Raw genomic sequence first — 16,557 nt, forward strand, 5'->3', positions numbered from 1 at the left:
CAGTGTTTCAGATCATTTTAGTCTTTTGGATGTCAATTAAATTTGTAAAACTTTAGTTCAGTTATGACTTATAGACTGGTACTAATTTCCTTTAGTATGAGCCAAAAATTGTGGATGTACTTCTATTAGAAGTAGACTTTCTAGCCAAATGATCTCTGCTTTAAATGTAAAAATGGATTCATGCAATAGAAGTAAAAAAAAAAAAAATCATGAGGTCAAGGATTAGGTAAGGGATCACAGGTAAATGAGCAAGCAGTTATTGGAGGGCAGAGTGGGAGAAGAGTCCAAAGTTCAGACATCCAGATCACTAAATTCAAGTTACCACCTATGAAGTCCTGATTCGAAGGCAAGGTCTGGTTTAATTGGGGCTACTACTGTCCTTAACTCGGCAGAAACAGATGAATTTAAGTCTGCATCTCTAGGTACAAATGAATAAAGACCTACTTTTAAGTGGGAAGATGTGGAAAAATAAATATCATGATCTTGGTCCACTCATGAATGTTCATTTGTCTTGACTAATTTCTCCGCACATATGAATTTTTCTCAAGGCAGCTTTCATGTCTTTGTTCCGTAGACTGTAGATCAGTGGGTTTATAAGTGGGGTCACTGATGAGTAGAACAGGGTTATAATCTTCTGTATCCCAGCTGGATTCGCAGAGGTTGGGCTGATGTACATAACCATGATGGATCCATAAAAAAGAGACACAACAGCCAGGTGGGAACCACAGGTAGAGAAGGCCTTACGTCGGCCAGCTGCTGAGGGGACACGCAACACTGCTCTGAGAACCAGGGTGTACGAACCAAGGATGAAGAAGAAGGTGATGAAGATAATGAGAGAGCTCAATAGAGAACAGGAAAGCTCAATTCCAGGGGCAGGGATGCAGGACAGGGCCAGAAGAGGACCGGGGTCACAGACAAAGTGGTCAATGGCGTTGGGGCCACAGAAGGGGAGCTGTGTGATAAAATAGATAGGGATCGGATAGCAGAGGAAGGCTGTGACCCAGCACAGGGCCACCAGGTTCATGCAGAGGCGGTTGTTCATGATGATAGGATAATGGAGAGGCTGGCAGATGGCCAAGTACCGATCAAAAGCCATGAGGGGCAGTAAGAGGGTCTCATTGATGCCCATGGAGAAGAAGAAGTAGAACTGGAAGAAACAGGCTGTGAAAGAGATGGTTTTGGTCTCAGATAGGAAGTTCTGTAACATATTGGGAACGGTGGTGTTGATGTAACAGATCTCCAGGAACGAGAAGTTGGCCAGCAGAAGGTACATGGGGGTGTGAAGCCTGGGATCCAGCTTCACTGCACAGACAATGGCCCCATTCCCCATCAGTGTCAGGATGTAGGACACAAAGAACAGCAGGAAGAGGAGGATCTGAACCTCTCTGGAGCACGGAAAACTCAGGAGTATGAATTCAGTCACTGTGCTGACTCCTGACACATTCATGGCTTCCTAAGGGGCAGAGAGGAAAAAGTGACAATGACAAAGATGACCTTATTCTTTAATCCTCAAAAATATTTCCTTTTTGGAGATCCCTAACTCCCTCAGATTCTATTATTCCATTAAATAAATAGCTACGCTGCTGAAGATTATAAACCTTGGGTAGGGCTTGGTGATCAGACTTTAGATATTTGTATTTTCTTATTTCTCTCTCTGAACCTTCTCGCATTAAAATGCAGGATGTTATGCAATAAGCAGCTTGGAGAAGGTTGATGGCAGTGCTCACAAATGTAAGTAGGTATGAACATCATGTATTCGTTTCTATAGATTAAGAGAGATAGACCCTTACTACTGGACAGAGTTTACTTAATTACTTACTTAAATTACTTAAATGTTTGGAATTAGAGACCCAGATGTTAGGCATCAGAAGAGGGAGAAAGGTGACAACACACGGAAACCTTCTGCATTTCACCGTTATTCTGGATCAGTGTTGAATTGTAGGTGTCAGTGTCTAAAGTTATCTGACAACTGAGACAAAAATCATCAAACATACCATCCATTCTTCAGCGTTCATCATGGTTTGTTAACTCGATAAAAATTGGAACCCCCAGACATCTACGTGATGGCTTTCATATCACTTCCATCTCCTACCTGTTGAATTCAAATGCTTCTGTAAAACCTTGGTCTAGGTTGAATCCCTACTTATAGGTCGAAAAACTGAGCAATGCAACTGGTATATTATTTAAGGATTTTTGAGGGTTTTGCCTGAAGTGTCACACAGTGTCCCGGAAAGGCCTCCATTCTTCTGGGTTAGGGATGGATGCAGATGCTCACAAATGTCAGATACTGCCCAGCAGAGGCCTTTGGGAACCGAGAGCAGTGTGGGAGCCATAACCCCTCCCTCTGACCAAGATCCCCCTCCTACTCCCTTGCCTAGTCTAGATGTGGAAGGTTGGCATTGCTTTGGGAAGTTGAAGGAGAATCTTCGCGAAAACTTCCTTCTCTGAGTAAGTCTTACGTGTCGTGTGATTGCCATGGTGAGACAAGCAAAACAAAGCCTGTGAAGTTGCCTACGTTTCTGTTGTTAGTAGTTTGGTCTTAATTTATTAATTTATTTCAGAATCCCCTCCACAGTGAGGGACAGACCTGGTTCTGACCGGATGCAGCTCCTGGTTAAGAAGGACCAACTCTCCCTTCTTCCTCATCCCCATCTCTTGGTTCCCTGACAGCCAGGCCTCTCAGGTGGAAAGATGAATCTCCTTACATTCTTCAGGTGACATGAGGGGCTATTGTTTCCAGGATCACACAGGGGCGGCAGAGCTAGGAGGCCTACCTGAGGACTGTCCTACACTTGTACCTCCTCTGAACCCACCTCCCCGTAGGTCCGGCAGGTCTGACTTGTAATCCTCTGTTTCCAGGGCAGCAGAAGGCAGGCACGATGGAGAACATGGGCTCCTTGGCAGGCAGCAGCCCAGAGAGGGCGCTTGCATTGCTGGACACTTCTGGCTTGGAGAGAAATATTGGCTCCACTACAGACTTATCTATGTTTCTCTGAAATCTGATTCCTCCTACGGGATAGTGTCTCCTGTGACTTCCAGTAGTGAGAATTGATGAGAGGGGATAGTCAGTTATATCCCCAATGTTCCCTTCCCTCAGGAGGCCCTTAATTGGCCTTTGGGACTCAGTTTCCCCAGTGTTGATCAGATACTCCCATGCAATTCTTAGAGCAGATACTTATTTTGTTGTATAGAACACGTTGCCCTTATGATAGTACCAGCACTATAGCAACACCAGCTTAGCTGGATTACCAGCTGTTTATCTTGTTCCTTTATATTCAATTTTATTCATTTTTTGAGTTTTTAATTCTCTTAAGTGTCATTATCAGAGTTCTCAATCATTCCTGTTGACTCATTCCAAGGCTTAAAAAGGCTTATTCCCTTTGGTAACAGCCTGTCTCTCTTAGGTCAGCACTGTATTTTTCGTATGACACTGATAAGTAAATTCCACTTCATGGTGAATAGGTCCTAGGAGCATAGACCATGGGGTATGTGATGAAATGCCAAAGTTCTAGAAAATACCTCTCTATCTAGTCCTTGAGAGTATTTCCAACTATTTTTAGCTTTTTGTGTGTCCCCAAAAGCTGATATGAATGCTGAAATTTCTTGCTTCTTTTAACAAGGCGTTGTTGAGAAAGGTGTCTGAAACTTTTGGTCCCCTTTGTTTTCTTTCTTTCTTTTTTTTTTTTTTTTTTTAGGTGTAATTGACATATTACCTTATTTTAGTTTCAGGTATAGGACACAACGATTTGATAGTTGTATGTGTTGCAAAACGATCACCACAGCCAATCCAATGAACATCCATCACCCTACATAGTGACAAGATATTTTTCTCATGATAAGAATTCTAAGATCTACTCTCTTACTTAGCAGCTTTCAAATATGCAGTACAGTCCTATTAACAACAGTCGCCATGCTGTACATTGCGTTTCAAGCCTGTACCTTTGGATACTCTTTGCCTATTTCATCCACTCCCATCCCTCACCTCTGGCAACCGTCAGTCTGTTCTATCTGGAGCTTGATTTTAGGATTTTTGTTTTGTTTTGATTTGATTTGATATTCTACATATAGGTGAGGTCATAGGGCATTTATCTTTCTCAGTCTGATTTATTTTACTTAGCATAATACCCTCAAGGTTCATCCACGTTATTGCAAATGGCAAGGTTTCCATCATTTCATGGCTCCACTCCTACATATACATTATGTTTTCTGTATCCATTCATTATATCAGTGAATCGACCATCACTTGGGTTGTTTCCATCTCCTGGCCTTTGTAAATAATGATGCATTTACATGGGGGTACAGATATCTCTTGTAAACAGTGATTTCATTTCCATCAGATATGTACCCAGAAGTAGAATTGCTGAATTATATAGTAGCTCTCATTAATTTTTTTGAGGAAACGCCATACTGTTTTTCATAGTGGCTGTACTATGTACATCCCCACCAACAGTGTATGCAGGTTCTTTTTCCTCACATTCTCACCAGGCCAGTTGTCTTTTTGATGACCATTCCAACAAGTGTGAGACTGTGTGTCACTGTGGTTTTGATTTGCATTTTCCTCATCATAAAAAGACTTGTTAAATATTCCTTCATTTTATTTAATGGAAAGTAATAAGGTAGTAATAAGGAAGGTAAATACCAAGTATAATCTCATTATATATTGGGGATTAAATAGTCCTAGTTAATACTAAAAAAGAACAATAAATTCATTAATATGATGTGCTGTATAAAAAGAGCATGGATCATGTCTCAGGCTGACCTCTATTTGTACTATAGCTCTGTCATAAACTCAACTGTGTGATCCTTGGTTTATTATTTAACTTCCTTAATCCCCAGATATTTAACCATAAATATACTAGTTAACTGTGGAAGGAGCCTCGGTGTCCATCGAAAGGTGAATGGATAGAGAAGCTGCGGTCTGTGTATACACTGGGATATTCCTCAGCCATTAGAAATGACAAATACCCACCATTTGCTTTGACGTGGATGGACCTGAGGGTATGATGCTGAGTGAAGTAAGTCAATCGGAGAAGGACAAACATTATATGGTCTCATTCGTTTGGGGAATATAAAAAATAGTGAAAGGGAATAAAGGGAAAAGGAGTGAAAATATCAGACAGGGAGACAAAACATGAGAGACTCCTAACTCTGGGAAATGAACAAGGGGTAGTGGAAGGGGAGGTGGGCAGGGGGTTGGGGTGACTGGGTGATGGGCACAGAGGGGGGCACTTGGCAGGATGAGCACTGGGTGTTATGCTATATGTTGGCACATTGAACTCCAATAAAAATAAATTAATTAAAAATAAAAATAAATTAAAAATAAAAATAAAAGCTAAGGAAAATAAATAAATAAATATACTTGTTTTTTTCTAAAAACATACTAGTTTATCCTGATTCAGTTGTGAATTGTGAAAACTAAATAATAATGTATGTAAAATGCCTACAATGCGGTAAATACTCAATAAATGAGAGTCTTAAAAATTTTTATAAATAAATAAATAAATAAATAAATAAATAAATAAATAAATAAGAGTCTTCCCCTTTTCCCTACTTTTGTGTTAAACCTCACACAAAATTTTCTCTGGAAGAAATATTTCTGTTATTCCTGTTATTTGTAATTTCTTATTTATATGAAAGAAAAAATTCATGCATAGAATGAATATGTGTATATTTTGTGTATATTTTGTGTATATTTATGTGTATATTTATACTCTACCCTTTCTGCAAAATAAAATATGTAAACCAAAAATTTAAATCTAAATGAACATAGCTAGGAGTGACCATGGGAGAAGAAAGAGATAGAGTTGTATCATAAAACTTAAGTTTAAGAAAGCTTTCACAACAGAAAGAAAGCAAGCTATCATAGCCAACATCACACTTAATCATGAGAAACTTAGTTTTCCACTAAGATCAGATACAAAGCAAAGATATCACTTCTCACCACTCCTTTTCAACATTGTACTGGAAGTCCTTGTTGATGTAATAAGACAAGAAAAGGTGTACAGATTGGGGACACATAAAACTATCGTTTTTCAAATGACATGATTGTCTATGTAGAAAATCTGAAAGAACTGTTCAAGTAGGCAGTTAGTTTTTAACAGGGTACCTGGAAGCCAGCAATAAGGAGGTCATGACCAGCTACCAGGAAAGTCAGAGACCTGTTCTGGCACACTCCACAAAAAGCCAGATCAAATGAGACAGGCTCAAGATGGTGGGTCCCAGAACAGGAAACCCCTGACCAAATTAAGAAGAAAAACTGTGAAACCCTGCATCCTTCCCACAAGTAATGAATATTCCATCCCCTACGTAACAACTGTCAATAAAAAACAGAAATCCAAACCCCACAGAGTGCATCTCTCTTTCTAGAATTTGCCCGTTCTCATTATCTCAAGAGTGTATTTTTTCAGTTTAATAGACTTTCTTGTTTGTGTTGCTCATCTGCTGTGTTGCATGCCTATCCCTGAATTCTTTTTTGAGACAAGACCAAGGACCTTCAGCAACATCTTTGGGCATGGACTGGGTCCAAACTCTAGGGCCCAGGATCTCCCCAGTTCATCCAGCAACAGAATCAACAAAAAAATTTCTGGAACTAATAAGTGGTTATAACCAGGGTGTAGGATACAAGTTCAACATACAAAATCAACTGCTTTCCTATATGCCATCAATGAGCAAGGGGAATTTGAAATTAAAAACATGATACCATTTACATCAGCACCTCAAAAAGTGAAATTATTACATATCTAAACAAAATATACATAAGAACTATGAGGAGAACAAAATCAAAGGAGAACTGAATGAATGGTGAGGTAGCCAACATTCATTAATAGGAAGATTCAGTACTGTCAAGAAATCAGTTCTTCTCAACTTGATTGACAGATTCAACACAATCCCAATTAAAATACCAGAAATTATTTTATAAACATCAACAAACTGATTCTAAAGTTTATATAAAGAGGAAAAGACCCAGAATAGTTGATAGAGTATCGAAGAAGAACAAAATAGGCAGACTAACTGGAACTAACTTTAAGACTTACTATAAAGCTACAGTAATTAAAACAGTGTGGTACTAGCAAAAGAAAAGACAAATAGATCAGTGTAACAGACTAGATCACCCAGAAATAGAGTCCCAGAAATACAGTGAACTGATCTTTGACAAAGGAGCAAAGGCAATACAACAGAACAAAGGTAGTCTCTTCAACAAACGGTGCTGGAACAACTGGACACTCACATGCAAAAAAAAAAAAAAAATGAAGCTAGATTTGAACCTTTCATCCTCCACAAAAATTACTCAAAATGGATCATCTAAGTGTAAGATGCAAAATCATAAAACTCCTAGAAGATAAATAGGAAAAAAATCTAGAAGATCTTGGGTACGGTGATCCCTTTTTAGATGCCATACCAAAGACATAGTCTGTTAAAGAAATAATCGATAAGCTGGGCTTCGTTAAAATTAAAAACTTTTGCTACGCAAAAGACAATGTCCAGAGAATTAGAAGACAAGTCACAAAAGAGGAAAATCATTTGCAAAAGATATATCTGTTAAAAAAAACTGTTATTCAAAATATACAAAGAACTCTTAAAATGCAACAATATGAAAACAAACAATCCAAACAAAAAGTGGGCCAAAGACTTTAACAGATATTTCACCAAAGGAGATATCAAGATGGCAAATAAGTAGGGGCAACTGGGGGGCTCAGTGGTTCATCTGCCTTGGCTCAGGTCCTGATCCCGGGGTCCGGGGATCAAGTCCCTTACTGGGTTCCCCGCATGGAGCCTGCTTCCCCCTCTGCCTGTGTCTCCGCCTCTCTCTCTCTCTCTGTGTGTCTCCCATGAATAAATAACTGAAATATTTTTTTAAAAGATGGCAAATAAGTGTATGAAAATATGTTCCACACCATATGTAATCAGGGAAATGCAAATTAAAATATTTAGATACCACTACACACCTGAAGATATCCAGATGGCTAAAAGACATGTGAAAAGAGGCTCAAAAAAAAAAAAAAAAAGAGGCTCAACATCACTCCCTCATCAGGGAAATACAAATTGAAACCGTGATGAGAGGGGTCCCTGGATGGCTCAGTTAAGCGGCCACTTTGGCTCAGATCATGATCTGGAGACTTGAGATAAAGCCGCATGTTGGCCTCCCTGCTCATCAGGGAGTCTGCTTCTCCTTCTCCCCCACCTCCTGCTCCTTCTCTCTCTCTCTCTCTCCCCCTGTCTCTCTCAAATAAACAAATAAAATGTTTTATTTTTTTTTATAAAATGTTTAAAAAAAAAACAACCATGATGAGATATCACCTCACACCTTTCAGAATGGCTAAAATTAACAGGTGGCTGTTAATGGCTAAAATGAACAATTAAAGAAACACTGGGTGTTAGCAAGGATGCAGAGGAAGAGGAACCCTCTTATACTGTCCATGGGAATGCAGACCGATGCAGACACTCTGGAAAGCACTATAGAGGTTCCTCAAAAAGTTAAAAATAGGGCTACCTTACAACCTGCAATTGTAATACTAGGTATTTACCCACAGGATACAGAAATATTAATTTGAAGGGATGTATGCACCCCAATGTTTACAGCAACATCATCAACAGTAGCCAGATTATGGAAACAGCCCAAATGTCCATTGATTGATAAATAGATAAGGAAGTGAGATATATCATTTATATATATGTACATACATACATATGTAAAATAGAATATTACTCAGCCATAAAAAAGAATGATATCGGATGTGTGAAACATTTGATGGAGATTAAGTAGGATTGGAGGAGTACCAGGTGTTTTATGTAAGTGATGAATCACTAAATTCTACACTTGAAACTAACACTATAATGTATGTTAACTGGGATTTAAATTAAGAACTTTAAAAAAAGAAATGAAAAAATAAAAAAAATTAAAATTAAAAAAAAAAAGAAATGAACCATCAAACAATGAAAAGATATGGGAGAAGCTTAAATGCGTTTTACTAAGGGAATAACAACCTGGAAAGGGCTACAGCCTGTGACTCCGGTGGTTAGAGTCCAGAAAGCGCGAAACTAGGGAGATGGTGAAAGGATCCACCTGAGTAAGGGGTCACCCAGTGACCCCCCCGGACCCCGATGCCCCTGGGACTCTCACCCCCCCAGGACCTCCCCAGGTGACCAGGTGACAGCACCTCGCCCTGGGGGCTGCCTGGGGCTCGGGAGGCCGCCTCAACCCCGGACCGCGGGCCCCCTAGAGGGGCGCACCTGCGAGCCCCAGGCACCTGCGGCCTCTGCACCCTCTGCTCGGTGCACTTGTTGCGCCACCCCAGCTGCTGCCCGGCACTGGGGCTTGCAGCCCTGAAGACTCTGGCTTTCCCTCTTCCCCTCCTCCCCCTCCTCCTCCTTCTCTCCATCCTCTCCTTCCTCCCCATCCTCCCCATCTTCCTCCTCCTCCCCCTCCTCCTCGTCCTCCTCATCCTCCCCCTCCTCCCCGTCCAGTTCAGTCATTTGAGTGTCCAGCTCTTGGTTTTGCCTCGGGCATGATCTCAGAGTCATGGGATTTAGCCTAATGTTGGGCTCTGTGCTCAGTCTGGAGTCTGCTTGTCCCTTTCCTTCCCTCTTTGTCCCTCTCCCTTCACTCCTCCCCCTCTAAAATAAATAAAATCTTTTTTAAGAAGACACAACAAGAAAACTACTGCCAATATCCCTGATGAATTTACATGCAAAAGTTTTCAGTAAACTATTAGGAAACCAAATTCAACAATCTATTAAAAGGATCAGACACCATGATCAATTGGGAATCATCCTTGGGATGCAAGGATGGTTTAACATAATTAAATTAATATATGTGATACACTACATTCATTAAATGAGGAATAAAAACCATATGATCATCTCAAGAGATGTAGAAAAAGCATTTGGCAAAATACAACATCCTTTCATGATTTAAAAAAAAAAAAACTTTTAAAATGTGGGTGGAGAAGAAACATACCTCAACATAGTAAAAGCCATATATGCTCACACCAAACATCATTCTCAATGGTAAAAGGTCAAAAGTTTTTCTGCTAAGGTTAGAAACAATGTCAGAAACATGCTTACCATTTCTATACAATGTAGTACTGGAAGTCCTAGCCAAAGCAATCAGTCAAGAAAACAAAATAAAAGGCATCAAATCAGGGGGGAGAAGGTAAATTGTTTTTGCAGATGACATGATCTTATATATATAGGAAATCCTAAAGACTCCACCAAAAAAACTATTAGAACTCTCAACACATTGAGTAAAGTTGCAGGATACAAAATCAACATATGAAGATCAGTTATATTTATGTACACTATGAAATATCTGAAAAATAGATAAAGAAAATAACCCCATTTACAATAACATCAAAACAATAAAATATTTAGGAAAATATCTAATCCAAGGAGGTGAAAGATCTACACACTGAAAACTTTAAGACTTTGATGAAAAAACTGAAAAAAGGTACTGATAAATAGAAAGATATTCCCTACTTACAGATTGGAAGAGCTACTGTTGTAAAAATGTCCATACTGTCCAAAGTCATCAGTAGATTCAACACAATCCCTATCAAAACTCCAATGGCATCTTTTCACAGAAATAGGGAAGAACCCTAAATTTGAATGGAACCATAAAAGATCCTGAAAGACCCTGCGTATGCAAAGAAATCTTAAGAAAGAACAAAGCTGAAGGAATAACACTTCCTGATTACAAGCTATACTACAAAGCTATCGTAATCAAAAAATATGGTATTGGCACAAAAATAGATACACAAACCAACCCAACAGAATCAAGAGCCAAGAAATAAACCCTCACAAATATGTTCAACTAATATTTAACAAAGGAGCCAAAAATATTCAATGGAGAAATAGTGTAGGTCAGTGAGGTCCTTGAGTATCAAGTTCACATACAAACTACCCCAGGAACCAGCAATGAAGATTTTCTCATTGATCATCACCATCACCATAAGAGTCATATTTTAAAGAAGTGGTTTAAGAGGCCCCTCAGAAAACCTCAGTTTTTTTAAGAAGAAAAACAAAAGACAGATGATACAAAATCTCTTCTCATGTTTGAACTGATTTCAAATTCCCCACTCTTAGAAAGTGAAATCATAATGCAAACTGGCAATTTGACCATAGTAGGTGAATAAATGGCTCCTGCCATCTTGGATTTCAGTCACACAAGGTAGTTCCAGGTAATAGGTAATTACCAACCACCTGGTCATTACAGTGAAAGACTCCAGAAAAAATGTAGTGTGTTTAACTTTAAAGTTATCAAGAGGGCAGCCTGGGGGGCTCAGCGGTTTAGAGCCGCCTTCGACCCAGGGCGTGACCCCGGGGACCTGGGATCAAGTCCCACCTCGGGCTCCCTGCATGGAGCCTGCTTCTCCCTCTGCCTGAGTCTCTGCGTCTCTCTGTGTCTCTTATGAATAAATAAATAAAATCTTTTTTTAAGTGACCAAGAGAACATAGTTTCATGTTTCTCTGTTGCAACGCTTCACTTAAGCATTTATTCACAAACATATTTCAGTTTCAGAATTTGAGTCATGGTCAAAACTTCCATTTATTGCACTAATCCCCACAGAGGATGACTCTCTAATGGAATATAATCTCCACATTAGAAAGCCTCCTGAAATTTCTTCAGTTTTTCCCCTGGATTCTCTGTTTTCTACAAAACAGAGCTAAGCTACTAGGAGCTAATCTACTAAAACCTGGAAGAGCCCCAAAGATTGGAAAGAGGATGCACTCCAGGGAAACATGAGAAAGCCACTGAAACCACTTGGGGAGAGACATCAAGTTTCAGAGTAATCCCTGAGAGGGGTCAATCCCTGAGATTAAACACCCCTTTGCATGCTAAAATGTCTCAGTAAACACCTAGAAAACAAGCTTCTAGAGCCTCCAGAAATTAAGGCAGTCCAGTGGAGCACATATAATGCCCTTACCTGGAGTTTTCATCACCAAAGCCAATGAGGAGACAATGCCTTTCTGTTCAGCTCCACTGTGTCTATCCCTCTTTCCAGGCTGAGCCAGGAAATCCATGATCGTATGTACGAGAAAGGGACTAATTGTCCATATTACAAGCACTGCTGTGATATACTGAAGGCAAGTGAGGGACATTTGAAGGAGGCTATTTTTTTTAAAGATTTTATTTATTTATTTATTCGTGATAGACACAGAGAGAGAGAGAGACAGACACAGGCAGAGGGAGAGGGAGGCTCCCAGGACTCTGGGATCATGCCCTGAGCTGAAGGCAGACGTACGGTCACTGAGCCACCCGGCATCTAGGAAGGAGGCTATTTAATCAAACTACTCTCTCCAGATGGCCACCCAGGAATGGTGAATTTATTGGTTAGTTGGTTGGTTTCTTGTACTAGAAAGAAGTGTATGGAAAAGCTAGTCTCCTAAGATTGTGGCTCATATAGTGGTTTATGGATGCCAAAAGCATGAAACAGCATTATTAATGGTATAAAATGGTAGATTTGCCCCTCTAATACCCTACCTATCCCCAGCTAGTATTTTGGAGGCTTTCAAAGGTGAAGCCACACAGAACTTTACAGAGTCAGTTTAGTCCATCAGTGGTTAAAATAAAAACTGATTACCCCTGTTTTGCCATTAAGCTCCCCACCCTGTGATTATCCCATTACCTACCAACACTTTGACTGAGGTTATGGGGAAAATAATGTTTCTGCTAATAAATATTACCGGGTTTGGAGGTAGAAAAAAAAATGAAATTAAGTGAGAAGTTGTTGGTGTATAATGGAGAGGGTCCTAACCTGTTATTCACATTAAGCAGGCATGGTCCATTCTTCAGGAAGAAGGATAGGAGGCACAGATCTCAAGATTCTGGTTTCTAGTTTGAATTTGTGGGCCTGGACCTAGTTCCTGATCTGTAGCAGGAAACTTATTTATGCTTAATAAATAACAGTCGGAATTATCTGTTGAGCACCTTATTCAGTGAGGGTGGTAAACAAATGACTTTCAAGTTCAACATCGATTGGAAAACTGGACAATTTTAGAACTTGGGTGCCCAAACCTCCTTTTTATGCTTCCTTAAAAACCACCAACAGGAGACTAGTCGTATTGAAGCCCAAATCTCTGTTGTTATTTGCCTTTCAAATTTCTTTATCTTCCATTACTGACCAAGTTATAACTAGTGACTTCCAATAGATAAGGCAAGAGGTCTGAATTTAACCAAAAACACTCAATATTGAAACTACCATTTTTAAGGCTCCTAGTGCTTTTCAATACTAATTAATTTACAAGATTATTCTGTTGCTTTAACACAAAAATTGGTATTTTTGTTCAATTCTTAAATACTACTGAAAAGTACATGCCTATTGAAATACTTGAAAATATCCTCTCCCTTTCAGAAAACAAATTCCACCCGATAAAAGTGCAGATAAGACCCCATTCAGCCTCAGATCCCTTTGTTTTTATCATCCAAAATTACTTCCAAATGAACTAAAACTTTGTGTTGAAAACATCATTTTCTTTATTTTAACTAGGCAGGATCTGAACATGAAAAATAAGACAGTTCATTTTTTATACTATGTGCAAAATATATGAAAATAAACACTTGCAGGAATGCCTGGGTGGCTCAGCGGTTTAGCACCTGCCTTCGGCCCAGGGCGTGATCCCGGGGTCCCGGGATCGAGTCCCACTTCGGGCTCCCTGCATGGAGCCTGCTTCTCCCTCTGCCTGTGTCTCTGCCTCTCTCTCTCTCTCTGTGTTTCTCATGAATAAATAAATAAAATCTTTAAACATAAAAATAAAAAATAAACACTTGCAAACAGAGATCATTGAAAATAATATTCCCACTTATCTTTTAGAGCAAAGATACTTAATATGGTTTGTCTTTTGTGAATTCTTTAGGTGTCACACAGCTGTTAGAGTGATATTTTAAAAGAAAATCTTTAAGGGACAATTTAAGGACAGCCTTGAGTCTCGACTGTAGTAATGTCTGTAACAATTAATTCAGTTGATTATACTATTCTGGAAAGCCAATGATCTGGAGTAAGTTTTAGCTCCATGAGTAATTTAACTAAAATTCAACTAATTTTGTTCTGTTGCCAAAGGTTTAACCACCCTCATATCAGCTGTCCTCAAAATATTTGCTTTTTTTTTTAACAAGGTGTGTTGAATAAGAGAAAGTGGACGAGTTTGTGCATTGAAGACCCATAATTAACTTTAGGGAAACAAACCAAAATCATACAAGATATTCTTAAGAATTAAAGAAAACATAAAAGAAAGAAATTTAAAAGAAAGAAAGAAAGAAATTTGCCTGGCTGTACCACTGATGTAGAAGATTATTGCTGCATTGGATTCTAGCAAAAGAATATAAGATTTAGAACTACGATCAATTCAAAATAAGGTGGGATTTATTCTCATCTCGTCTCAAAATATCTCACATTTTCCTGCAGAGCTTACATGCCCTTCTCACAAAAGCTCTCAAGGTGAGTAGGGAGCAGAGAGATTTGTGGTGCACTCATGTCTGTCCTCCTAGGTTTAAGACCCATGAACAGGTCAGCGACACACATTCACGTTGTAACCGAGTTTGTCCTCCTGGGATTCCCCGGTTGCTGGGAGATACAGATTTTCCTCTTCTCCTTCTTTTTGGTGGTTTATGTCTTGACCCTGCTGGGAAATGGAACCATTATCTGTGCAGTGAGATGGGAGCCGCGATTACACACCCCCATGTACTTTCTGCTGGGCAACTTCGCCTTCCTTGAGATCTGGTATGCTTCCTCCACTGTTCCCAATGTCCTGGCCAACATCCTCTCCAAAACCAAGGCCATCTCATTTTCTGGCTGCTTCCTCCAGTTCTACTTCTTCTTTTCCCTGGGCACGACTGAATGTCTCTTCCTGGCAGTAATGGCTTATGATCGTTACCTGGCCATCTGCCACCCACTGCACTACCCCACCGTCATGACTGGGAAACTCTGTAGAACTCTGGTGTCTCTCTGCTGGCTCACTGGATTCCTTGGCTACCCAATCCCCATTTTCCTCATCTCCCAACTCCCCTTCTGTGGATCCAATATCATTGATCACTTCCTGTGTGACATGGACCCCCTGATGGCCCTGTCTTGTGCTCCAGCCCCCATTACTGAACTTATTTTCTACACTCAGAGCTCCCTTGTTCTCTTTTTTACTATTATGTACATTCTTCGATCCTACATCTTGTTACTCAGAGCTGTTTTTCTGGTCCCTTCTGCAGCTGGCCGGAGAAAGGCCTTTTCCACCTGTGGTTCTCATTTAGCTGTGGTGTCTCTTTTTTATGGGACAGTCATGGTAATGTATGTGAGTCCTACATATGGCATCCCAACTTTGATGCAGAAGATTCTCACACTGGTATATTCGATAATGACGCCTCTCTTTAATCCGCTGATCTATAGTCTTCGCAATAAGGACATGAAACTCGCCCTGAGAAACATCCTGTTTAGAATGAGAATTAGTCAAAACTCTTGAGCCGAAGATGTTCAGACTTCCAAGTTCTAATAAAGAATAAGTTGGAGATGTATAAGTTTTTTAGTGGCCTTTTATTTCTTACCCTAATTAAAAGTTTTTCTTTTTCCCTGGAAGTGTGTTCAGCTTAAATACTGACACTGACTACTAAAACCTAAATTCACGGCAAGTAATTTTTCTGAAGGCTATCATTATTGGAGTGATTAAGTGGGACTGCTATATGAGAGAAGTTAGATTTCCTGAAAAATTTACCTTCATTTTTAGGACAAGTCTAATGACCTTTACCAAATAGTTAAAGGTGTAGTGACTTTTTTAGCAGTTTTGTTGATGTATAATTGATACACAAAAGGACTGCACATGTTTAATGTACATTAAAGGTGCAGTGGATTTTAACTAGCCATGAGACCTTTCTATAACTTTTAGCACACTCATTTCTTATCCCTAGCCTAACGATTTTATCTAAGCATGCTTTCCCTATATTAAAAGAGAGGCAGGGGGAATTCTCTTTGCCAATAGGAACTCTTTCAACAAATTTTCTTAGGGATGGAATTCCTCCATGGTACAATTGTAATAAATCTTGGATCCAAGCTAAAAAATCATTTGTTGAAGTTTCTATTAACAGTCCTATTATTACATGTACCACATTGTAGCATAATCTATTTATTTATGTGTACTTCCCCCTCAAGAGAGCTCCTTGAGAACAGGAATTGCCTTTTTCCTTTCTGGATCCCCAACACACAGCAACAGAGAAGAAAGCCTCTGCAACTGGGGAATTGGCCTGGCAATTGTCATCTGAGTCTTGGTGTTGCCAGGAGTCAGCCTGGTACTGTCAGTCAGGCTGTGGTGTGTAAACCTATTGAACATAAACAATCTCACAGAATACCACCCTCCAGCCAGGCCACTATGTGAACACGATGGATCAAGACAAAAGAAGACCACTCCATAATCATGTCTGAGCAAGAATATAGTACCAATTGTTTAAAAAAAAAAAAAAAAAAAAAGACCAACCATCCCTCTCTCTTTTTTTTTCCATCCCTCTCTTTAGGCTAATAATATTAGTGACTGCTGCCTCTTTACCAAGTAAAGCTTTAGCCCAACTGCCTTTCAGGTAAA

The 16,557-nt window shown here is 39.6% G+C and overlaps 2 protein-coding genes across 2 annotated transcripts; one reads left to right on the plus strand and one right to left on the minus strand.

The window, feature by feature from the left end:
• Positions 1 to 502: 502 nt before the first annotated feature.
• Positions 503 to 1,447, minus strand: LOC112654783 (olfactory receptor 11H6-like). The gene has a single exon (XM_025439396.3). It carries the CDS (start codon positions 1,445 to 1,447, stop codon positions 503 to 505), a length of 945 nt encoding a protein of 314 aa, XP_025295181.3.
• Positions 1,448 to 14,493: 13,046 nt separating this feature from the next.
• On the plus strand, positions 14,494 to 15,447 carry LOC112654795 (olfactory receptor 11H4). The gene has a single exon (XM_025439413.3). The coding sequence runs from the start codon at positions 14,497 to 14,499 to the stop codon at positions 15,445 to 15,447; it is 951 nt and encodes a 316-aa protein (XP_025295198.3). The 5' UTR covers positions 14,494 to 14,496.
• The last annotated feature ends 1,110 nt before the right edge of the window (positions 15,448 to 16,557 follow it).

The sequence above is a fragment of the Canis lupus genome, chromosome 15, assembly GCF_003254725.2.
Source record: "Canis lupus dingo isolate Sandy chromosome 15, ASM325472v2, whole genome shotgun sequence".
Classification (NCBI taxonomy): Eukaryota; Metazoa; Chordata; class Mammalia; order Carnivora; family Canidae; genus Canis; species Canis lupus.